This window comes from Mustela erminea, chromosome 4 (genome assembly GCF_009829155.1).
Source record: "Mustela erminea isolate mMusErm1 chromosome 4, mMusErm1.Pri, whole genome shotgun sequence".
In the NCBI taxonomy this organism is placed as follows: domain Eukaryota; kingdom Metazoa; phylum Chordata; class Mammalia; order Carnivora; family Mustelidae; genus Mustela; species Mustela erminea.
In genome coordinates this window covers 72463461-72484583 of record NC_045617.1, presented here as the reverse complement: position 1 = coordinate 72484583, position 21123 = coordinate 72463461, and the positions used below count along the sequence as shown (strand labels likewise).

Below are 21123 nucleotides of genomic sequence, written 5' to 3'. Positions count from 1 at the left end.
GCTACAAAAGTCTAAAATTCTGGGCGCCTGGGTGGCTCAGTTGGTTGAGCAACTGCCTTCGGCTCAGGTCATGATCCCGGACTTCCAGGATCTAGTCCCGCTCCCAGCTCCTTGGGGAGTCTGCTCCTCCCAGCTCCCAGCTCCTTGGGGAGTCTGCTCCTCCCTCCGAACTTCTCTCTCATGCTCTCTCTCACTCATTCTCTCTCAAATAAATAAATAAAATCTTTTAAAAAAAAATCTAAAATTCCAAAAACAGTGCTAAACTGCACAGAAGTGAATCATGGTATTGTTTCACCTTATTCTTAAGTATCAGTCACTTAACTCTGTTTTCAAGAACTATATCATTTTATTAACACTGGCATATCCTTTAGCATTGTTTTAGATATCATTGTTCTAAGCCACAAAACTGGTAGGTCAAAATCAATAGTAGGATTACATTAAAAAATCTACAGTTTAAACAATTTTTTTTTATTTTGTAGAGATTTTATTTATTTGAGAGACAGAGCGAGCGAGAGAGAGCACACAAGCAGGAGCAGAGGGGTAGGGAGAAGCAAAGGACCCATGCGGCTCGATCCCAGGACCCTAGGATCATGACCTGAACCAAAGGCAGACAGACACTTAAACAACTGAGCCACCCAGGCACCACAAATTTTCATTTTCTACGTAATTCTATGTTATTTTTTAGCCCCATAAAGAGCAAACAAGAGAACCTTAAGACAAATTAAATGCCCAACTGCTACCTACAATTAATACTGAACTTATTTCTTAAAAATTTCAGAGAAGGATTATCTATTTGTTACTGTATCTAGTAATTTAGGGAGCATAATCATATCCTAATAGTCTGGTTCATTACCAACAATTAGATCTAGAATTTCAAATTAACATTTTCTTGTTTTAAAACTTACTCCTTTCTCATTGAATAACTTTGTCTTGACAAATCGTTTCCAGCAAACTTCTAATTGATGCATTCTATACATAGGTATATCCTACAAAATGTTTCCCCTGTTAGAATTCTTATCAACACAATGATTCTGGGTTAATACCCAACTTAATAGAGATATCTTTCAATACACAGATTTTTGGCCAACCTTTTTTTTTTCTGAGAAAACATTTTTACATATTACTCAAAAATTCAATACAGTAAATGAATTAACCTATGCATAGAAAGAATTGTGAATTACATTCTAATATAGTTAGTAAAACATCAAAATAAAGCTCACAGTAACTATAAGCTGCAGGTGTGCAGATATAATGAAAATACAGCAATGTATTCCATTTGAAGTAAGTACAGTAAATTTAATATTAATTGTTTGGATCACAAAACGATGTTTTAAGCATTAACTTTAGCACCTAGTTTGAAAACCTACTCTGTATGCTGTGTTTTAGTTACTTTTTAATTAACCGGTCAGGCATTTTGGTTAGCAGTCTCAGACATTACAATTTTTCCCGTCTAAAATAATAAGAAATTGACAGAATATCTGATTTTCAGAAAAAGACTTTTACATTAAGTGAGAGAAGCTTATAACTAGTGACAAATTATGTGCCAGGGAAAAGACAGTTATTTTGTCTTAAAGAAAAAACACATATGACTGTTTCAGAGTATGAAAGAACATAGTCAAAAGCAGAATTTCAATGGCTATAATAAACTGTAACAAGTGTGAGAGAAGTTTATTTATCCTAGAGTATAATACTTACAAGTAATGCATCCTGAAAAGAAGCACTGAACTGTGTTAAAACTTTTTTCAAAGTTGACAAAGTTTTGATAGGCTTTTTTACAACATTTTATAAAGCTTCTAATGCGAGATATTACATTAATGCCAGATTGGAATTATGTCTTCTTTCTGTTAAAATAATGAATTGATTTTAGTAATCTTAATCTCCTCTGAACAAGAGGCTATAAAATTAATCTTAACGTTCTGTTTGAGCAGAGGTTCTGTATCTCTCTAGAACAACATTTTGTGCATTATGTTGATTTTATTATAGTTTTAAGAACAAACATAACTTCATTACTTCTGAAAGAGCTAAGTTTTCTTAAAATTGTGTTACCGTCTATTTTATTTTTAAATGCTAAATATTAATACAATTAATATATTAATGCAGTTACTATTATAATAAATATTAGTATAGTGATAATATTCCTTGTTCTCAGGTACCTATGGTACTATCTTAATCATGTGTCCAATCTCCTGTAGTAACTTTAGATTTTGCCTGCTAAAGATCCTAAATTCAGAAAAATTTTAATATTATATTTTTATAATTATTATATGTAATTATATAGAAGTATTAATAATTATATATAATATAATTATAATTATAATAAAATTTATTTTGGTAAATTTTAATATATTAAAATTTACTAAAATTGTTTTCTTAAATTTTAATATATTTTATATTAAATGTGTTTATATTTAATATATTTATTAAAAATTAATATCATATTTTAAATAATATAAATACTTTACTAGAACTCTCTCTAGAGCTTTAGACAACCATAAAGATATGGTCCTTTACGGGACTGGAAGAGATTATGCTGAGTGAAATAAGTCAAGCAGAGAGAGTCAATTATCATATGGTTTCACTTATTTGTGGAGCATAACAAATAGCATGGAGGACATGGGGACTTAGAGTGGAGAAGGGAGTTGGGGGAAATTGGAAGGGGAGGTGAACCATGAGAGACTATGGACTCTGAAAAACAATCTGAGGGTTTTGAAGGGACGGGGGGTGGGAGGTTGGGGTACCAGGTGGTGGGTATTATAGAGGGCACGGATTGCATGGAGCACGGGGTGTGGTGCAAAAATAATGAATACTGTTATGCTGGAAATAAAAAAAAAAAAAAAAAGATATGGTCCTTTACCTGATAAGACCAGGGAAACTAAAATTCAAGTTTGGTATGCTCTACATTTTTAACTAGCTCAACAACACTGTAAGGATTGCACAGGAAGATCTTTGAATCAGAAAAGTTCAACAGTCTGTACATTTTCTTCAGATAAATGTTATTAAAATAAAATACATGCCCAAGATAATACAATGTATAGGAAGAACCTGAGATCTGCTACTACCCTCACTGTCCGTATTTCCTTACCCTCAAGCGAAACAACCAAATCCTTATGAAATAGTTAAGTCCAGGATCCCAAAGGGGAACTGTTCTCTTCTCTACTCAGGTACTATTGGTTACTGCAATATATTAATCACAGCCATTCAGTCTTAATAGTAAGTGGTTTATACTTTTTTCCCATATTTTGCCTGAAGCCTCTGCTAAAAGCTATAGGCTCTAGAAATTGGGTCCTCAACTAATGGTCTCAAGGGAATGAATGGACTAAGGAGGATTCTTCTATAATGTCTTCAAGGACTAGCCTCATGGGTATAGGCTTCTGTGTTGACAAAACATATTAGCAAGACCATCCCAGGACACAGAGCCAGAATTTCTATGAATAATGACTTCCTGAAGCAGAATGCTATCCTGAAATTTGAGGGACAATGAAGTTAAGCCTAAATTAATGAACTAATGAGGGAAATCTAATTGGAATTATTTGTTTGGAAGATTATTGGTATATCTTTTAATGGTCTGTATCTTTAACCCAGTTTTCTTAAAACCTGAAATGGTAGCTTGTTCCCACTGACCACTCAGATATACAGGAATACATTCTTTATCTAAGTTTCTTTATTGTTTGAGTATTGTCAATGGTAAATACAAGAATAGGCCCTTCCTTTTCACTGGAATGTAATCTGACAAATGAACTGTGTAACCAAAATGTTTAAATTTTATGGAGTGTTATATTTAAGAACAGTGCTTATTAAAACATAACAATATGTGGAACCAATGCTTAACAACACCTCCTCAGTAATCAGATCTGCTACTTAGTCTGAATTTGCAGGTTCTCTGCTTGAAAGAAAGATCAATTAGGAATCCCAGCTGATTTGAGACACAGACAGGAATTTATCCACACTTACAGGTACTTCAGGTAATACCTAGTAGATATGAATAATTTGAGTTTGGTTTCTTAGTTTCTGGATAAAGGAGTAAATAAGGGCAATTTTTTAAAAACTTTCAAGTGACAGAAGTTATTAAAAATATAATCCTAGACTTCTAATAACATCCCCAAGCAGAAGTTCATTTTCTGCCTTTACTGGTTGTTTAACTTTTCAATGCACTAGATACTATATATTTTGATCTTACTATGAAGCCTGTATCTGTTAGTAAACACTTCTTGATGTACCTCTGTAAATGAATCAGACCAAAAAAGAAAAAGGAAGAAGAAGGACGTTAAAGAGTAGAAGGAAAAGGAAAAGAAAGGAAAGAAAAATCATCTTTTTTTTTTAATCAACTTTTTTGTTGTTGTTTTTATACGAATTTATCATTGGAGAGTATTTATGATCATAAGAGGAAAACGGAGGGAGGAAGAAGTACAGACCTTGAAAGTAGACAAAAAAAATGACTGCTTATCCTTTACTCTAAGAGCATGTAAATTTGTCGGAGTCACTATTCACTACTGATTAAGATGATTTATAAATCTGGAAGAAATGTTAATTTGTAGAAAGTTCGTAGTAATACAAATGATACTTATAATAATAGGCCTGCAAATAAATTTGATCTAGTAGAGAAGCAAATGATGCCTGTTTATAGTGAAGACAACCTTAAGGATCTCAGATTTATTGCCCTGTTGGACATTAATCTATTTAGTATAAAAGTGGGAATCTTATCCCAGCATTCTTCCTTTCAGTGAATTATAAACGCTTCCCTTGTTCCTACAGTCTTTTGAGCCAGTTATATTATACTGCTGGTTCCCTCATTAATAAATTAAATATAACTTCATCATGCATTCATCTAATGTAAATAACACTGGACTCACTTTTAGGTTTTGAGTTTTTTTAAAAGTACGTTACTTTATTTCTTCTATGTCACAAAAGTCAAGGGTAAACAGGAGAGAATAAAAAAAACCTCTCAATAGTAACATTTGCACGTGAGAAAACTAAAATAAATTTACTGAGGGCATGAAGATTTCCCACGTCTTCAGTTATAGATCCAATAAATTCTTTGAAATAAAGGAAAAATTGACACTAGGCTGACAATGCATTAGAGAATGTCATGCTGCTCTAATAAATGCTTTATTCATCCACTCTTCTAAATTCCACAGCCTCAAAATTCTACCACCTACATACCCATCTTACTATATTTACATTGAATAGCTCTGTAACAGGTGCTATTGTTTACCTACCCAATATCCACCCCATTCTTATTCCATTACAATCTGGCCAGCCCTGAGCCTCAGGGGAAGCTGGCACTGACTTCAACCTCATCTCCAGCTGGGAGAGGAGGATGGGTCTGGAAGTAAAAGTCAATCATGCCTTATTGTCCCCATCACTCATTAGTTTAGGCATGGGTAGGTGACATAATTTTGGTTAATTAGACAAAAAGATGAATCTACTGATGGACACCTCAGAGTTCTTTATGCTTATCAAAAACAAACAAACAAACAGATATAATGAAGAGATGACCTGTTTTTCTTCATTTCTGAAATTAATACCTTGAGTAGCTACAGATCTGAAACCCACGAGAGGAACTAGCCTGAAGTAAAAAGATGACCTATCAAAATGGAGAAGCAGATAGACAAAGCCAACAAAGCCAGTCCTGGACCTTTCGTTATGTGAAAGCAGCTTTCCCTATTGTTTAAAGGCATTTTAAGTTGGGCTCTTCATTACTTGGAGCTGGAGAAAGCATAAAAGATACAACTTTGACCATACCTCCAAGTCAGCCCTGTAGCTTTTTTTCCTGTAGTCTCTAAAGAAGGATCTCTACTTACACTTGTTTAGACTTCAAAAGCTGGATCTTTTCCTCCTCTATCTGTACATACTTAGATTCCTAACCTTGACTTTCACAAGGCATGAAACCTCTGGTGATTTATTTCACCTCTCTGAACCCCATTTCCTTCATCTATAGAGTAAGGTTAATACATACCTCAGAGGGCTTTTATAAAAGTTAAGTGATGGGTGGCTCAGTCAGTTAAGCATCTGCCTTCTGCTCAGGTCATGATCCCAGGGTCCTAGGATCCAGCCCCACATTGGGCCCTGCTCGGTGAGGAGCTGTCTGCTTTTCCCTCTACCTCCTCACAACCCTTACCCCCAGCTCACGCACTCTCTCTCTCTCAAATAAATAAATGAAATCTTTAAAAAAAAAAAAAAAAGTAAATAAAATAAAGAAAAATTAGGTGAAATGCAGTATTTTAAAAAAATGCCTGAGATTAGATAAAAGTGGTCAGGAAAGCATCTAACCTGGCTTGGATAAAATCACAACTTTTGAATAGCCAAATTGACATTCCAAATTCCTACTTAATTCACCAACTATCTAAAATCAAGCGGAAAGGAGAAGGTACAGAAATATATGAAATGAACTTTGTGGAATTGTTCTATTTAATTTTCTTCTCATCAACTGCTTAAGAAGCACATCAGCCTATTTCTCTAATCTATGTCCCTAGGTGAAGAGTTCATGATGCTGCTGGCATTTATAAGGTGCCAGGCACTCTAAGTATAGAAAACATTCATTTTTTTGCTGAGAGATATTTCCCAATCAATAACTTGCTCTTTGAGGGAAGGGGAATATGTCTGTACAACATACTGTAGTACGCTCAGCAGAAATTAGATTTGAAAACTGACAAAACTCCGAGATTTAAAAAGCACCTTTTTATGTAATGACAAGTACTTAAGCAAAGCTCTATATTTTTTATAATATCAACTATGAGATAAGCAACATCACATATCCTTTAAATAATCTCTAATTTAATTACTTATCATCTGTTCTTTTTATAGACTTTTCTTTTCCTGGTATTCTTCTTTTGTTTGAAAGATAATAAGCTTTTAAACTGGGACTAGAAGAATTTCTTAGCCACCATGAGGCAAGTTTACTTTTGGAGAGGAAATGTATAAGGTCATCACCGCACTTGCGGTCACACTCCCCCAAGGAAAAGTAATTTTGTTTCTTTGGACTATGTATTGATTTTAAGGTATATGTTAAAGGTACCTGTATAGTCTTTGAAATTACTCTGTATTCTTATCCTAATCCATTTAAAGGGCTGAAACTTCTCTAGCCTGACACCAATATTAATTTTTTTCTTTTTCTTTCTTAAGGTTAACCTGTTTTTTTCCACTGAGCTATATTGGGACATATCTAACTTTGATACATTATGTACCTGAAATATCAGGAAAATAACCCTGTCTCAGCATGCCATTTCTGTCCACAGTAATTTAGACATTCTTCATGCTGCATTTATGTCCACAAGGGTAATAGTCCTTACATTAAAAACCAGCCTTCAAGAAGTGTTTCTCCCTTCATGAAGTCCATTACTGCTTTTCTCTCTCTGACCCTGCACTGCCTTCAACTCCCACTGTTTTTAATAAGCAACTCAAATGTGGTAAACTATCTTCTCCGTGCTGAGGGCAAAAGCACCAACAGATACATGATAACATGGTTTGGAAGAACACACTGAAATAAGCCCATAATTCTAGTCCTAAAATACCCCACTGCAAACAAAGTCTTAAAATTATTTTCAAACCCTAAACTTTAGTCTGATTCCTCTAGTCCACTATTTTTTTTCCTGTCATATGTGCTCTAATGAGACAGCAGATAATATAGGTGTTTCCAAAGGTCTGCTTACACAGACATGGGGCAAGTGTTCATCAAATCACTAAAAATAACACACAGGTAAATCAAAGAGAGGACGAAGTATCTCCCTAGGGATTGACAGTCTCAATTCCAAACAAATCTCAGAGTCCGCTTCATGCAAAGATTTAAAAAGAGACAGTCACAGCTTTTAAATTACGGAAATAGTATTTTAGACAAAACAGTAAAAAATCAAAATAGATACCTCATTATACAGTGGATTAAATGTCCATGAGCAACTCAAGAACGTATCAGCTACACTAGATTACAAAGCAGGATGATACTGTGCAAGAGTAATTTTGATATTAGACACATGAACCTAATTTCAAATCCCATCCCTGGGGGGCTTTAAGCAAGTTATTCACTCTACTTATCTCTAAAATGTCACTAATTTGTAGGGTTCGTGTGAGGATTAAGAAAATATATCATGTCCCTAGTATAGGAAAACCCAGTAGGCCACTAACAAGTCATAGCTAATGGTAGTAAGTACCTTCATCTTTGCACACTTTATGTTGAATGTGCACCAAACCACTGTTTGCAAAGTGTCTTTTGAAGACTTCTATCACTAAGTGATTTTCACAGAAGCCATCTTGATAGAGCTGGGGTAGTGGAGAAGAGGGTAGAGGTAGGGATATAGAGAGTACAAAGCAAACAGGTTCTAGGATCATTAGATCCTTGTGGCTGATTTTACATATGTGAGTACGGAGAAATATTATTTTCATAAAAAGAATTCTAGTACTAAAAAAGAAAAAACTGAAAATCATCAAATGATGCATGGCCTTACAGTTTTAAACCTGTAAGGTTTCAGGCTCTGTCACCTTCTTAGAATCTAATGTCTATTGGGATGCCTGGGCAGCTCAGTTAGTTAAGCATCTGCCTTTGGCTCAGGTCATAATCCCAGGGTTCTGGGATTGAGTCCTGCATCAGGCTCCTAGCTCAGCAGGAAGCCTGCTTCTCCCTCCATTTGCCCCTCCCTCTGCCTGCTGCTCCCCCCTACTTGGGCCTCTTTCTCCCTGACAAGTAAATAAAATCTTAAAGAAAAAAAAAAAAAAAAAAAGAATCTAATGCCTATATCCACGAGTTAAATTCCCATCTGTGTTAATGAATTGATGTTAAGCTATTCTCTTGTTCTTCTCTTGTCTGTCCTTGTCTCCCTGTCTTTCATCTCCACTCTACTATCCATCTCTCAATTCTCCTTAAGACAAACTGCACAGGTTCAGACACATACACACATTATCTTTAGTCATACTAATAGACAATGATAACTAGACTACAAAAAGAAAATAAACCAACATTTTGACCTGATTTGCTCTATCCTCTAACACAAACAACATCAGCCACAATACTACAACTTAATATCTCTATTAACCAACACTATATACCAACACTGTACACAACTTTATCTTACCATCTCTGCCATCCTTTGACTTTGGTAAATCTGCTGTCAAATAATTCTGTTCATTCAGATGTGTAAGATTTTGGCAGCTATGACACAGGTAGAAACCTGTGTCTTACTATCAATTGTTTATAATAGAGTGATGAAAAGATTAGGCAGGTGATCCACTCATTTTTATAAGTGATTAAGGTTCCCAGAGATAGACTTATAGGTTAGAAATGGTAAGTCAATGCAAAAACTCCCTTGAAATTTCTCTAGAGATGTATAAAAATATGAATCACAGCATACATAATAACACTGTTTAGCAAATTATATAAGTCTTCTCCTATAAAACTAAGACATTATCATCTTAGCATAGAAAACTTAGCTGGAATTGTATAACCTATAAAATGTCATCATATGAATCAAATTGTGGAACTCAATGTTTTATTTGACTTTTAAACATCACACTATCAGAAGAAAGCCAGGCACACAATCATGTGACCCATGCACACTCCCTACTAAATACACAAACACATTCAGTCTCTCCAAATAAATATTTGAAGAAGGCAACCTTTATTTAACAACTCGGCTAATAATTCATGTTTGAACTCTGAGATTAAGAAAAGGTGGGGGAGATACATAGTTCTAAATGTAATAAATTAATTCCTTTTTTTTTAAGATTTTATTTATTTATTTGACAGACAGAGATCACAAATAGGCAGAGAGGCAGGGAGAGAGAGAGGAAGGGAAGCAGGCTCCCTGCTGAGCAGAGAGCCCAACGCAGGGTTCGATCCCAGGACCCTGGGATCATGACCTAAGCCAAAGGCAGAGGTTTTAACCCACTGAGCCACCCAGGTACCCCTAAAGATACATTTCTTAACAGCATTGTTCATTCCTCATCCTTCTCTGTGTAACTTGTTCTCTACGTTTTAGTTTGGGGGCTTGACAAGGGGGCAGAATTAAGATCTAATAGGTTCTTAAACTAATGAATGACACCTCACTAGGTTTTATAACAAAGGAGGAATAGTTTCCTACTTCAGTCTTCAGATTAATTTAATGACAGAGAGTCTTCTTTCTTAATGTCTACATAGCATGTATGCATTTTATGGAAGGAAGTGTGTATACTGATTTACATTATTATTAGTGAAAAGTACCAGACTGAAGGTGAGATACAACATAGTCATAATTTTAAATACTACCAAAGGGGTACTCTAGAGACTCTAAACTAAAATTCAATTAGTCATTTTACAAAAGGTGTTTAAGAAAAAAAGCAGTTATAATTATAGTAGATGATAAATGTATTGAGATGTCAATTATGATCCCCAATCTCAGATCTAGGCAGAACATATAGCAAAATGGTCAAATGAGTTTGCTTCATGAGGTCATAAGCATAAGAGAATATCTGACAAAGAAGGTCACAGACACAGATGTATTTGAGATCAAAGAATAATTTCTACTTCTACGTAACATCTCTCATTCTCATTCCAGGCTTCTATGGAATAAAAGATTGAGATGAATTTGACATGGAAAAGACAAAGGAGAGAGAGAGAAAACCTAAAGGGAGCTCCTTCTTGGTAGTATTAATAACATTTAAAATTATATTTGAAATAAATAGGTAAAATCATTTACAAAGGCAAAAGCCATATATTAATAATTATATGATGATCTTCTAATCACATTAAAATTTGAACTGAATATAATGTCCCAGAACTAGGGCATTTTTTTTATTCAGTTAAATTTTTAGCAAGTGAAAGAAAAATTTTGTTTAATCCTCGACCAAAGTATTTTAAAAAACATTATATAAGTTGACAGTTTTGCTTAAATAAAATGAAATAGTGTCTTGGGAAATCGAAAAAAATACAGTTTATGTTCACAAAGAACTTATAGTTTAGAGGAAAGAATGACATACACAAAGATGATACTGTAACAGCTACAACTGAAATATGTACAAAATGCAGTAGAAAACATTCAGATATGAGGACAGAAAAAATATGAGTTCTAAGCCAATCAGAAAAATCTTTCCAACACAGATGGAACTTGAATAGACACAGTAAGGATGGGTAATAATTTGATGAGCAGATAAGTGGGCAGAGAACTGTCTAATCAGAGGGAAAAGAGCATACAAAGGCTCAGAGATGCTCAGAGACCACATTTTCCTTGAATGTTGGGGTGCAGATCCAGAACGATGGAAAAGAGTTTGAGTCCATTTGAGATGTCCTATGATACATCTTTTATTTTAATCTATAACATTTTTAATTATTAGTTTGGTTTTCCCATGGCATCCCTGTGAGCACTGGCTTTATTTTGCTTTATTTTCTGCCACTTTTTATTAATAAATAAGATATACAGAGAAAAGTCCTGAGGTCAAAAATACACAGCTCAATGATTTTTCAGTTTGGGCATACCCATGAAAACACCATCCAGACAAGAAATACAGTATTTATTGCCCAAACAGAAGGCCCACCATGCCACTTGCCAAGCACTAATAATCCCTCACCCCTGCCACCCCCTCCTGCAAGTAAATAATACCCTGACTTCTAACATCATCAATAGTTTAACCTGTCTTTGAAATTTATATAAATGAAATAGGGTACATATTCTTCTATGTCCGCTTTCTTTCCTTCAATGTGATGTTTGTGACTTTCATTCATATCAAAAATGGCAACAGTTCATTTCTGTAATTGCTGTGTAATATTCCCTAAGATGAATGCACCACCATAAATGCATATTCATCCACTGCACTGTTAAGCGATATCCTTGCATTGCTTTCAGTTTGAGCATGTTATGAACACTAGTGCATTCCTGCACATGTCATTTGGAGAACATGTGTACTCAATTCTACGGGGCTTATACCCAAGAATGGATTTACTAGGCCATTAGGTTGTACAAAATGCTTGCACAGATTTATACTCTGACCAATAGTATATGAGAGTTTCACTTGCTCTATATTCTTACAAAACCTGAAATTCTGATTTTCATCTTCCTGCCGAGTGTGTAGTAGTTTCTCATTGTGAATATAGTTCACATATCCTTGGTGACTGAGTTGAGGAGGTGCTCATATTTTCCTATGATTTTTGGCCATTACCCTAATACTAAATGGCCTAAATTAATTCTTTTGCATTCTATTTTTAATGCACTTAGCAGGCCTTTCAGTCATCATCATTGTCACCTGATAAAGGGAGTGTTGGGGCTAGGGACTGCTGAAGAATATTTTAAACAATTATTGATAGCAATATGTCTTTAAGAAAGAATTCTCTTCTTTCCTTTTTCTTGTTTCCTACCATCTTTATTCTTCTATTATTCTAGTCTATTTTGTCCACCCAATCTGTCTTCTTTCCTTCTATGTTTCCAGTCCAAAAAGGTCAATAAATAGAAGGCAATTAACAATGTCCAAGTGCTGTCTAGAGAGTTCAATAGATCAATAACAAGTTTACATCTGAGACCTAGACTTCTTACTTAAGGGTTGCCAAAGGTTTGAGAGTTTTTGTTTGTTTAATAAATGAAACAAGTAAACATGCCTGACTATTTATTTGAAAATAAATGGACCCTTCATAAAATTTTAACAGGATAAATATAAATGTCTCCTTTTTGTTTTAACTTCTGTTATGAACAGTGTTTTTAAAAAAATATCAGAAGCATTGTAAAGAAATATCAGAAGGAAAGTGGGGAAAAAATGGTATCTATTGTAAAAAGAGAGCAATAAAAGATACACATGGGTGCTTTCTTTCACTCTCCCTAAAGACCAAACAGAAGTCACATTTGGCAAAACTAAAGTAGCCATGACCTTTTCCCTCCTCTGCATGATTAATTACTTAATGTCCTATTAATTGGAAGATGTGGCTGAATTTCAAACACTTTCATTTTCTGTGCATATCATCCTGTACTCTAACTAGCGATTAAGCTGTTCATCAAAGGTGAGCCAACAAGGTCATCTGAGCAGTATCTCTTCAGCTATTCATTATCCATCTTCAGTGGTAATTAACAATGGTAACATTTCCATAAATCAACATCTTTCTGATTATTCTCTGATGATAAACAGTCAAAATGTGTGCATCCCAGCCCACCCCCTTTTAATTTTATATTTAAAAAAAAAATTCTAAATATACCACAGAGAAAACTCAGGTGAAATATTATAGGAGTTTGTTCATTTAAAATGTATGAAGAAAATAAAAGTTCTATACCTTTGAAAGATAAATACACACCTATGCACAAAACTAAATGGGTCTGCTGGCAACACAGGAGACATACATAAGAAGCAAAGGATGTCAGCCACCTAATACCAATTTATTCCTCTGGCAAGAAAATTATGGCTCAGTTCAGCTTCTGAGATAACCATTTGCCTACTCAGCCATGGAAGGTGACAATTTAAAACAGAAAGCAGATTTAATTCACCTTACTCTCAAAATACACATTAGAGGGGGGACCAATAAAAACCTGTCAAAGAATATAGTTACTATATTCTTTTCTGGAACCATAATTGGGAAATGTAATTTTTAGGTACAGTTTTGTTTACTTTGTGCACTTGTGGTGTACTGTCATTTATTGCTGATGTTTTAAGCGTTTTGGCTCTATACATCAGATTACTTAGTAAATTCAGAAATGCTATTGATAAAACTATCTTCCTTGGTTCACTTGAATTTACATTTTCATCTCCAGTGGCCAGTCTAAAATTGTCATTTCTTTTTTTTTTATAGATTTTATTTATTTATTCAACAGACAGAGATCACAAGTAGGCAGAGAAGCAGGCAGAGAGAGAGGGGGAAACAGACTCCCTGCTCAGCAGAGACCCCAATGTGGGGCTCAATCCCAGGACCCTGAGATCATGACCTGAGATGTAGGCGGAGGCTTAACCTACTGAGCCACCGCGCCCCTAAAATTGTCATTTCTAAAGTTCACTCACTATAGGAATGTCTTTCTGAATTTGTAGAAAATTAATTATAAAGTATTTTTAAAAGATCATAATAACACTGAGTGTGGTGCATAAACAATGAATCTTGGAACACTGAAAAAATAAAATTAAATTTAAAAAGATCATAATAAAAGTACTGAAAACATGTGTTAAAACTTAAATTATCAGCAACAGGTAATCAGCTTATCAAATATATATATGATTATGTATAATAATTGCATAATGATTATATATTACTACATGGCATATTAATATATTATGTTGTTAAATATTATGTTGTATATTATTATATATACATGATTATATTATACATGATTATATATAATGTATAGGTATAACCTGTATTTATTTCTAAATATTAGAAGGAAAATAGTTCATGCTTTGTAATATTATATTTTAGTATTCCTGTTGACATTTTTAATTTTTACAATTTAATAAATTATTGCTAAACATATACATACAGAGTTTGGAATTAACCCCAAATTAATATGTAGAACTGAAGGCACAAATATTAGTCTGATAGTACTAATAAATGATGCATTATAAAATAATATGTCAGATGGCTACTGTACATTAATGTGTTTTTCACAAGTAAGAAAAAACACAACGCAGACTGGCTTAACCAATTAGATACATTATTTCACAAAACCAGAAATCAAAGGATATATCAAAGTCTAGATACAGGGAACAGCCCTATTTATCTAAAATCTACCCAGAAAAGACCTCCTCCTCCATTTGACAATTTTGTGTCCTGGCTCCCTCTCCTCAGAGCCACTTGTATGCTTGCAAGCAGAGCGACAATGAGATAAGGCTTCTCCCCATCATGGACTATAAACCCTTCCTTTCAGTCTGATTGTACTAAACCCATGTCATTTAACTGAATAGGTATTAAGCAAATTGATCTTCCATTTTAGGTTATTTTAAAAGAATTCTGTTTGCTATGCTTTTATGTGTTTTTTTCTTGGTTTTGTTTACATTTTGCCTTTTTATTAAATAGGAAAAAAAAAAAAAAAAACCAGGGGTGCGTGGGTGGCTTATCCAGCTGGGCTTCTGCCTTCTGAAGCTCATGTCATGATCTCGGGGTCTGGGGATCAAGCTCAGCATCAGGCTCCTGGCTCTTTGGGACACCTGCTCCTCCTGCTCATGTTCTCTCTGTATCTTTCTGTCTCAAATACATAAATAAAAATCTTAAAAAAAAAAAACAAGAACCACAAATACGTATATTTTTCCAGTCAGATATAACAAAAACATAGTGAGCATTCTTGAAGAATACAGGATTATAGAAAAGTTATTGCAGGAAAGGCAAAGACAAAAATAAGGTTCATAGGTGTGGTCAAGTAGCTTGCCCATTAGTAGTTTACTATAACAAATGACTGTGTTACACCAAAAGTATGAAAATGATACATATTCCAAAGCCATTCCCTCAATACTGGGTAAACAGAATGATTCTCACCTTGAGGCATCTCAGGTGGCAGATAATGAGGTTCTTGGGCACTAACATGTACCCATTCGAAGTCATCATATAGATCCTGGTGGTAATCACAGGCCCCTAGACCATCATCAAAAGTACAGCCACCTAAGAGAAGAGAAAAATTATTGTTATATTCTATACAGATTTGCTAAAAATTGAGAATGTGCTGGAGAAGGAAAGATTATTTTGAATATGTAAAATGGCACTCAATAATAATTGGTACTCCTGTTTTTGACTATTCCCATTAAATTTTCACACAAAATGAATTTGTATCAGTAGTTTCTGTTTGAATAAGAAACCAGTTTGAGCCTCAGAAGGAAGGCTAAGGCACAGATTTTTAAAGACTAAAAATAGTAAAAGATACTTGTATAGCGAAGCTTTCCTGAAATACGCAAACCACCTGAAATCTAAATAGATTTTAACAACTTTGGTGCAGAGAAGGGAAAAAGTAAAAATTGTCTTTTTTCATGATGCAAGTTCAAAAAGGTGAAGTTAATATTTAAATCTTACCAAACTCCTTGCTTGAAAAGAACACTTTGAAAGAACATTTGAAGTAGCAAATGAAACAAATAAAGCTTTAAAGCATCTATAAGTGTTTGAGGTCAGTGATACATTCATTCTTCCATACCTTATTTAGATTACTTTCATATACACTTACGACTTAAAAGGAGGGGAAAAAACTAAAACGTAAAACTGATCAGATTTAGTCTGTAATTACTCTCACCACTACCACTTTATTTAATAACCTTTTTTCAAAAAAATAAATGGAGGTAGCCTTTCCTTTTATATCAATCATTTTTCCTGCCCCCCCTCAGGAGTAATTTTATGGCAGAAGTAAAATGATTACTTTTGCTTCTCAGCGTACATATACAGGCACACAAAACTCAACATACTTAGTTTATTCATTTCATGAAAATAAGAACTGGCCTGTATGTCTAATCTTGAAAGAAAATGGATTAGAACTAATGAAAATTCAGCAGTGGGTTTAATGAGAAAAACCAATAACCTGTCTCCTTTCAAGTAAGTTATTTGTTTAGTTTCCATGGGGATCTCTGTGAAGAAATTCAGTGAATTCTCTGACCAAATAGCAGACTACAGAGTGTTAAACTTCTGGCCTATAAATTCTTCTCCATATACAAGGAACCTTTTTTTTTTTTTTTTAAAGAAAAGTTTACAGCTTACATATAAAAAAAAAAAAATCACTTTCCTCACTAATGACGGAGATAAGCCAAGAAGGCAAGATCAGATATGTTCAGATGACATTACAGCCCTAATAACCATTTTTGAAAGCAGACCATGTATGTGGGCATCCTTGAATCATTCTTATGACTACATCAATCCTTTAAAATAATCAAACTTCAGTAGCTTGAAAACTTAATAATGTCTTTTAAATATCCTAAAATAGCCTCTTATAAATGCTTTCATGGAAAATGATGTACATCTTAATTTAAAATTAATCAATGGGAAAAAAAGGTTGCTAGGAAATGCATCTTCACATAGCAAGGGAAAAGTTTTTCTCAAGATATAATTTGCTATCATAAGCCCAAAATGACTTATTGCTTTGTAACATAAGCCTTCAGGGCCCCCACTGCCCTTTATAATAGTGTGAGTGGCCTCTGTATATAAATTTGAATTACAGATGGAACCTACATTGGCTCATTTGGAAGACAAATGACCTTAATTGCTGCCCTTCATAGCCATGGTTAATTTTAGACTCCAGGATTCTGACTAGTAATAACCACTGGAAGTATCTGTACAAAAGAAGTGGGTCAACCCTTACTATTTGTTGTTGCACATCACTGCCCTATCAGTCAAGAGTTTTGGAAATAGTTATTAGTCCACTTGACTTGATTGATAAGAAAATTTTCAAAAAGATGATTTTTACTACTGCAGCTTACAATAAATTCTAATCTGAGATGTACCATATATCTGTTTGCAGCACATAGGGCATATCAATAAATCTCCCATAAAACATTTTTTTAAATCTTTTTGTATTTTATATTTCAAGGGTAAATACTTACACCGTATACTGAACTAGATGACAGGAAATTTAAAAAACAAAAAACAAAACAAAACAAAAAAACCTGCTCCTGGCCTGATGAATGCATAGTGGCACAGCATAGACACATGCACCTGCACGCGGGCGCGCGCACACGCGCACGCACACACACACACATACACACAATGTGTTACAAAGGATAATGACAGTATGACCAAAGTCAAAGAGAATACAAATGAACTGGCTACCTACACCAGGGAGGGTTAGAGAAAGCTGCATGTCCTTAGGCCTATTAAGATGAGTAAAGATAAAGCTGGGCCAGAATGGCAATGGGACCAAAATTAAAGAAAAAGCAAAAGCAAAGGCATGCAACTCTAAAGAAACATGGGACTTTGGGGATCTCAAATATCCTCAAAAATTTCTATATTATGAAAATGAAGAAAAGTATGTAGGGGACAGTCAGAAATACAACTAAATATGAAAGATTTTAGATATAAAATGCTTAGATTTTAATCTGTAGTTGTACTGAAGACATCAGAGGATTTTATCCAGGAGTAGGAAAAAATTCAAGCCATGCTAAAAATAACAGCAACAACAATAATAGTAGTAACAACTCTAATTGTCATGCATAACTTAAAGAGAAATGGAGGAAAATGGAAGTAGAATGTTTGGCTCAACCTTACAGCAGATAACACGTAACAGATAACACAAGAAAATACACCCTGAGGTAATCCCATTATATACAGCCCTGTTTACCATTTAAGGCTCACTAGAAAGTCTTATAACACAAAGTCTTCTACTACATTGTCTTCTCTACACATGTTTCTGAGTTCAACACACCTTCAGACACAGCATTAAAATCTACTTAAAGGAGAAGCATCTTAGCAAGATTCTAATTCATAAAAACATAGCTAATGAACTTAACATTTCTCTGAGCTAGACAGCACAACAAAAAAAGGCAAGATATTAAAGAACTTTTAAGTAGAGGGGATGAAAAATCAAGGAAGCAGCCTACATTTCAGTTGTATTTGCCACCAGTAAGACCAAAATGAGTATCTGCAAATCATGTCAGAGAAACCACAATCCCAAATTCCTTGACCCTTGGAGGAAAATCACTTCTGAAGAGCCATTTCACAGATTGCTAATTCCTCCCTACCAATCAAACATCTAACTACAGCTGCAATGGTCAGCTTCCTCTATCTCAATCCTTAATGGGGCTTTGCAAACTGTTCACCTAAAGATAAAAATCAAGCTAATTTGGATTTGCCTGAATTTCTTTCCACTCCTAAAATGCTCACTGAAAGGACTGGTACTAAGAAACATCAGTATCTGGGGCGCCTGGGTGGCTCAGTGGGTTAAAACCTCTGCCTTCAGCTCAGAGCCCCACATCCAGCTCTCTGCTCAGCAGGGAGCCTGCTTCCTCCTCTTTCTCTGACTGCCTCTCTGCCTACTTGTGATCTCTGTCTGTCAAATAAATAAATAAAATCTTTAAAAAAAAAAAAAAGAAAGAAAGAAAGAAAGAAACATCAGTATCCCAACCCCAAAACGATGTTGCCTAAACATTCAGCATTTAAACTCTTGACTCTTTATTTAAACAGATGGTGACAGACTTGATGAAAGAAAGAATACTAAACTCAGTCTTCTCTGATGTCAAACTTTTCAGTAAAAACCAGTGTTGGGGTTAATTTAGAACAAAGTTAAATTGGAGAAAAATAATTTCAAAAAATTAAAAATAAGTAAATTAAATTAAAAAAATAAAATTTAAATAATTAGAGAAAAATAAAAAGTCAATAGAGCCCCGGACAGCTCTGAGCATTTTGTAAAGGGCGTTCTTTTTAAAGATACTGTACTAGGGGCTCTGGGATGGCTCAGGGTCCGTTAACCAACTCCTGATTTGGACTTAGGTCATACTATCAGGGTCCCGTGATTAAATCCTGCCCCCAGGCTTCTTGCCCAGTGGGGAGTCTGCTCGAGGACTTTCCATCCCAATTCCTCTGCCCCTCCTCCCACTGACCTGTGCCTGGGCTCCCTCTCTTGCTCCCTCATTCTCTCTCACACAAATAAATAAATCTTTAAAAATAAATAAATAAATAAATAAATAAATAAATAAATAAATAAAAGAGATTGTACTAGGATATTTCACATTCTCCCCCTCCAGAGCACTTGCGTCCAGTCTTAATTTCCTGACTAAATAGAATAGCAAGAAACATATGAAATTTTCTTTCATGGTTCTTTACTATATATAAAGAACAAACTTCATTTAGTTGAAAACACAGATTATTTTTCTTTTTATTTTCTTAAATAGTTTAGAATAACAAGGTTTTAAAAAGAGAAACTCTTGGACAAAATATGTTGGCAAACACAATATCCTTAGCACAGCTGTTAATGGTCTTCAAAAATGGACACAATCTTTTCCAATTGTGAATTAAGCTGTAATGCAAATTCGCTCATGTAAGTGATCATCAACTCTGTAATGATCCTTCTTCCATTAAGAACAAAAAGAAAGATTGACACATGTTACATTAGGACACATGGAATACTGAATTAAACTAACTTTAAATAGATCATCTTTATCTATGCTAATAAGAAACCATAATATAAGTTTACTGATATAATCCCCAAAATTCATTACAAAGAGGCCAATACACTTCACAAAAAAAATTCAGAAGAACAGAAAAGGAATTTATTACTAAATATCTTAAATGTTAATTCTACATATAATCTGAGTCAATACAGTCTATTCCCAGAAAAAAAGATTATTGGAAAAAGGGTAAAAATTAATGCTTTTATATAAAGTTCTTATTTCTTCTGAAATCTACTAGGTTATCTTAATGGCTTTTTTGTTGTTTTTCTTACAATTCTGGGACTACTGAAGTTACAAAATAAGAATTAACAATGCCATGAGCAATGTTTAGGTAGTTTACATCTGCTCTAAAAATAAGCAACATTTTTTTCTCGATTTATGTACTGAAGTTCAAGTAAGAAAAAAAATCCAAATAGATGCAAAGTACAAATACCTTTGGGAGCATAAATATGAGTCACTTGTCATAATACATTGCTCTGATTCAATACTAAAGAGGATCTACTGAAGAAAAATTAGAAAATTCATGTAAAAGAGTTGCTTAAAAGATAATCACTTCAGACCAAAAAAAAAAAAAAAAGAAAGAAAGAAAGAAAAAAGAAAAGTCTTTTACCCTGCTAGTAACTAATTAGTATGTGAAAATATTATTTGAGCCTAGTTCCTTCATAAAGGAAAAGAACTTGAAACACATTTGTGGAAATCCAAACCCATCATTTATTGATAGATGCAAATGATTCTTAATGATCAGAGAAGAGCTCATTTCAAACACACCCCTAAATTATCTAATTGTTCATCCCTAAAGTTCCATTTCTAGCCAAGAATATATGTTTAATATATATAATCCAAAACTACTTAGCTTGTAAGACTTCTATTCCAACTGTCTGTGATTCAAAGCAAATCTGACTGAGTAATCTTCCTTTAATAAGACTGAATTAGCCAGAATAGAATAATAAACCCAAATTCACTCCCCTCCATCTTTGCAGAGGCAATATTAAAATCTCCTAAATTTCAGTGGATAAAACTTAAGGAATTTCAGGGTGCCTGGGTGGCTCAATCAGTTTGCTCAAGCAATGGTCCCAGGGTCCTGGGATCAAGCCCTACATCGAGCTCCCTGCTTCACCCTCTCCCTCT

General features: G+C 34.3%; 1 protein-coding gene across 11 annotated transcripts in view; it reads right to left on the bottom strand.

Annotated features, from left to right (window-relative positions):
- Positions 1–21123, bottom strand: part of PTPRK (protein tyrosine phosphatase receptor type K) — a 553251-nt gene that overhangs the window by 413197 nt on the left and 118931 nt on the right. For all 11 annotated transcript variants that reach the window (XM_032339563.1, XM_032339566.1, XM_032339569.1 and 8 more), the window contains exon 2: positions 15395–15517. In XM_032339563.1, coding sequence (XP_032195454.1) covers positions 15395–15517 — 123 coding nt within the window. The remainder of the gene's footprint in view (positions 1–15394; positions 15518–21123) is intronic.